The sequence below is a fragment of the Nyctibius grandis genome, chromosome 5 (genome assembly GCF_013368605.1).
Source record: "Nyctibius grandis isolate bNycGra1 chromosome 5, bNycGra1.pri, whole genome shotgun sequence".
NCBI classification, from domain to species: Eukaryota; Metazoa; Chordata; class Aves; order Nyctibiiformes; family Nyctibiidae; genus Nyctibius; species Nyctibius grandis.
The window spans coordinates 58,853,048-58,856,950 of NC_090662.1; the positions used below are offsets into that span (position 1 = coordinate 58,853,048).

The 3,903-nt window shown below is 52.6% G+C and overlaps 1 protein-coding gene across 1 annotated transcript; it reads left to right on the forward strand.

Annotated features, from left to right (window-relative positions):
• The first annotated feature begins 1,610 nt into the window (after positions 1 to 1,610).
• On the forward strand, positions 1,611 to 2,382 carry LOC137664397 (suppressor of cytokine signaling 1-like). The gene has a single exon (XM_068402357.1). It carries the CDS (start codon positions 1,642 to 1,644, stop codon positions 2,323 to 2,325), a length of 684 nt encoding a protein of 227 aa, XP_068258458.1. The 5' UTR covers positions 1,611 to 1,641; the 3' UTR covers positions 2,326 to 2,382.
• The last annotated feature ends 1,521 nt before the right edge of the window (positions 2,383 to 3,903 follow it).

Consider the following 3,903-nt stretch of genomic DNA (forward strand, 5'->3'; position numbering starts at 1 on the left):
ATTGCCAGGCAGATGCCTCCTTTTCAAAACTACTGTGCCCATGCGAGGGAAAGATGTTTGGCCCTGCTGCTCCATGTCCTCTCTCTGGGCACAGAGCGGGATCCGCACGGCCATCTGGCTGGCACAAGCACCAAAAGGAGCACAAGGCTTTTGAATAGCCGGGACAGGATGCAAGATAAGGGGATGCTCACAAGGAGCTAAGCCTAACCTAAAGCTCTGCCTCCAGAGCAAGCCCTCTGCAGGTCCCTGCCCATTCCCCGGTGGGCTGTGGGCCCACTGTGAGCTCTGATGCTCCTGCGAGTCTGGGGCTGGAGGCACTGCCGGACACAGAGGAGCACTTCTCTTCCTCCGCTGCAGGCTGCATGTCAGCAGTCTGTTCTGCTCCGAGCACGGCTGCGCTGTCAGCGAGTGTGACTGGGTTAATGGAGTGTGTCAAGGGACCGAGGGCAGGGTTTGGCGGTGAGCTACTGACTTGTCAGGCCTGGGGAAGTGGTATGTAACAGCTCAGCTTCTCACACAGAATGAGCCTCTGGCTTGGGGCTGTGGTTTTTATATTTATGCATATATATACACACACACACATATGCAGAATATGTATTTTTTTAATATAATTGAAATGACTTGGATGGCTCACAGCAAGACCGGGTGCAGGAATCTGCATTTCTGAAAACAGACAGCCTGGTGATAACACGAGGTGCAGGAGATGACCAGGGTCATGACAGCAAGGGGGGGGCACTTTGAAGGCAGCACATGAGCAGAGGACAGTGACTGGGAGAGGGCAGCATCGTCTGCTGGCAGGGCAGGATGACCTTCTGGCAGAAACAGAAGTTAAGGGGCTGGAAGGGCCTGAGCAGAACCGTCCCTTGGACATCAGCAGCGTCTGGTACCAGCATTGAGTGGTCTCATTTGTGACAGTCCTAGCCCTGAAGTTGGTGGTGAAACATTTCTTGAAGGGGTCTTGATCCGAGACCTTTGCTTTCTCCTGGCACACTGAACAGGCGCATCCTGGGATGAGGGAGTGGTTCATGGGGTTTGGTGGGAAAGGCTCATTCTCATCTGCTTCTTCTAAGTCCTGTTGTCTGTCCTTTTGTCGGAGAAAGGGTTGGGGAGGCATCAGGAAACCTTTCCACCTTTCACTGAATGACAAAGTAAACGATACTTTTCTGCCTTGGGAAATTTTTCCCTTTTGATTTGGGGTGTCATTTCCCCTTGCCAGTCTCAAGGCCACTCTGAAAAGCCCCTAAACGTCCAACAGAGGGAAATCTTGAAATACCAAGTTCTGCTAGGTTCAGACCAGCCTGCTGCAGGGTGTGCTGGGGAGCCCCTAGCTGTGAATCACAGAAACCCAATGGATGCCGAGCTCTGTAAGGTGCTGCCTTGCGCTGGTGGGGGACCCAGATGGAGCCCTACCTGCAAATATATCCTTGGTTGTGCCTACAGCTGGGGGTTGGTGACATACAGTAGCTCCTTGGTACCCCTTTGGTGCTCTTGCTGGTCTTTCTCCCTTGTGACATGTCTTCACTTGCCCAGTTAGAAGGTGGTACTGGGTTTCCTCACTCTCCTTCTGTCCTGCAGGCTGGATGCAAAGGAGGAAGCATGGTAAAGGCAGCATCTTTCCAGGATCCATGGGCTCTTTGAGAGATGATCAGAGGGAGGCCAGATGATCTGCACAACACGCACACCGCTGTTTCTCATCTGCAAAGGCAGCATCGGAGCGTTCTCCCCCACCCTGCGCCCCCCGGCTTGCCCAGTCGTTTCCGGATGTTTCGCAGCTGTGAGTGGGAGGTCCTGGAGCGATCCCTCAATATCCTCCAGGCCAGCGACTTCTACTGGGGCCCCTTGTCCGTGGGGGAGGCTCACGCCAAGCTCCAGCAGGAGCCTGTTGGCACCTACTTGGTGCGGGACAGCTCACAGGGGAACTGCTTGTTCAGCCTGAGCGTGCGGATGCCGACGGGGCCCGTCAGCCTCCGAATCTCTTTCCAGGAGGGCTATTTCCGCCTGAAGAACTGGTTTTCAGACTGCGTGGTCCGGCTGCTGGAGCTGGTGGTGGCGGGGACCCGGAACAACCCCTTGCACTTTGATGAGATGGGGGGAACCCCCTTGGTCTTCTCTGAGCCCCTCTGCCGGAGCCGCCGGGCAGTGCCCACATTGCGAGAACTGTGCTGCAGGAGCCTGCCCGCTGGCACCGCGACAGGGGACAGAGCAGGGCTGGGGGGCTCCTTGGGGATGAACCCCAGGGAGGAGGTGGTCTCACCCCTGGGCAGAAGGGGAGGGTTGGAGAGGAGCATCATCCCCAGCCCTTCTCCGTCCTGGGCTGGGAGATGATTCTGTGCACATGGGAGACGAAAGGCGGTGCCTGTTACATGGCTGTGCTGGTGGGACGCGCCATGCTGGTGGGGCTGGACTGGCTGCTGGGAGAGGAAGGGGAGGGCAGGGGGAGCAGGGCTTGAACCTGCTAGCTGTGACAGGTGTGTCCTCGTATGTGCGCAGCATGTGTGGCTTTCCCCAGAGATGCCTGGGGTAAAGCCAACCTGAAGAGCAGAGATTTCCTCCCCATCAAGTCCTGCTCTTTGCTCCATTTATAACTTATAAGCTTGAGAAGAAGATGAGTTGCCTGTCCTCCCAGGTCAGCCCTGTGTTTTCTTCTACCCCAAAGTGCCAAAGCTCATTTCTGCTACAAATCTGCCCTCGTGAAGTGGTACGGCTGAGTCCAGTCCCACAGTAGTGCGGCTTGGGCATCGGTGGGCACGACCCCTGTGCTGACCGGATACCCACGCGTGGCCGCGGCAGAGCGAGAGCGTGTTGTGCTCCTTGCAGCACGAACGCGATGCCTGCCACTTCAGAGGCCAGCGTTTGCACTGGAGGGAAACCATTGCAGCCATGTAGGATAATGTGCAGCTTTACTGGCTTTTGCATTGCTTTATTTGAACAGATTTTTGGGAGTGCAGATGAGTTACGTTGTGCTAAGGGTATGGTATTCCTGTGGAGGTAACCCTGGTCTGGAGAGCCGGGTCTGCCCTGGGAGGGTGTGAGCAGATGGGATCCAGCGCCCTTTCTTATGCTCATCTGATAGTATGCTGCTGACACCTACAGAGACCTTTTGGTTTTGCCTCAAAAAAAAGGCAAAGAATTTTTTATATAAGACTTAAAAAAATTTGAATAAACATGTTTTTATACTTATTTTTAAAAGTCAATGAATACGTGGCAATATTCTCATTCCCTTGCAGTGCTGGAAACCCGGTTAGTTTAGTTCCGAGATTTGGTAATCAACCTGAAACCGAACAAGTGAATTTGATCTTACAAAGACCAAAAGCAGAACGTAAATGAATGGTCCTACCTGGGAACAATAAACTTAATTCATCTTATAGTGTAATCAAGTAAAGAATTTTCTAAACATAAGATGCTCCCTAAAAATGTAGGGGTGAGATTTTCAGAAGTATTTTTAGTACCTTAAAATTTGTACTGAGCGTTTGAGAGAAACATGAGTAATTCAAGATCCTAGAACAGGGCACAGCATCAGTGAAACTGGAACTGGTGAGGGGTGAGTACAAATGAGAGGAAAAGAGCTTAAACAGGGTTATGGTTCATTTCAGGGGTGCAGGCAGATATGATGTCTTTGTAATAAGTGACAACAGCTACGTGAAAGGAGAAATTCAGATGCTGTAAACTTGGAGCCAAACTGTTTTGCGCGTTGCCAAGGATCCACAGCCATGCAGGCAGCCTGCTGAGCTCACGCTGACACTCCCCTGAATTACTCTGAATTTGCTTTTTTGGCTTCCGGTATCTTATCTGAGGAACCAAAGCGTGCGGTCAGCACAGAGAGATACAGGGTGTGATTCATCACAGGAGCCTAACTTAGACACTCTGAATTATTCTCTGGAGGGCTCTGTCACGCTGCTGATG

Coding starts and splice junctions, on each gene's coding strand:
- LOC137664397 (XM_068402357.1), top strand. CDS start 1,642: ATGATCAGAGGGAGGCCAGATGATCTGCACAACACGCACACCGCTGTT.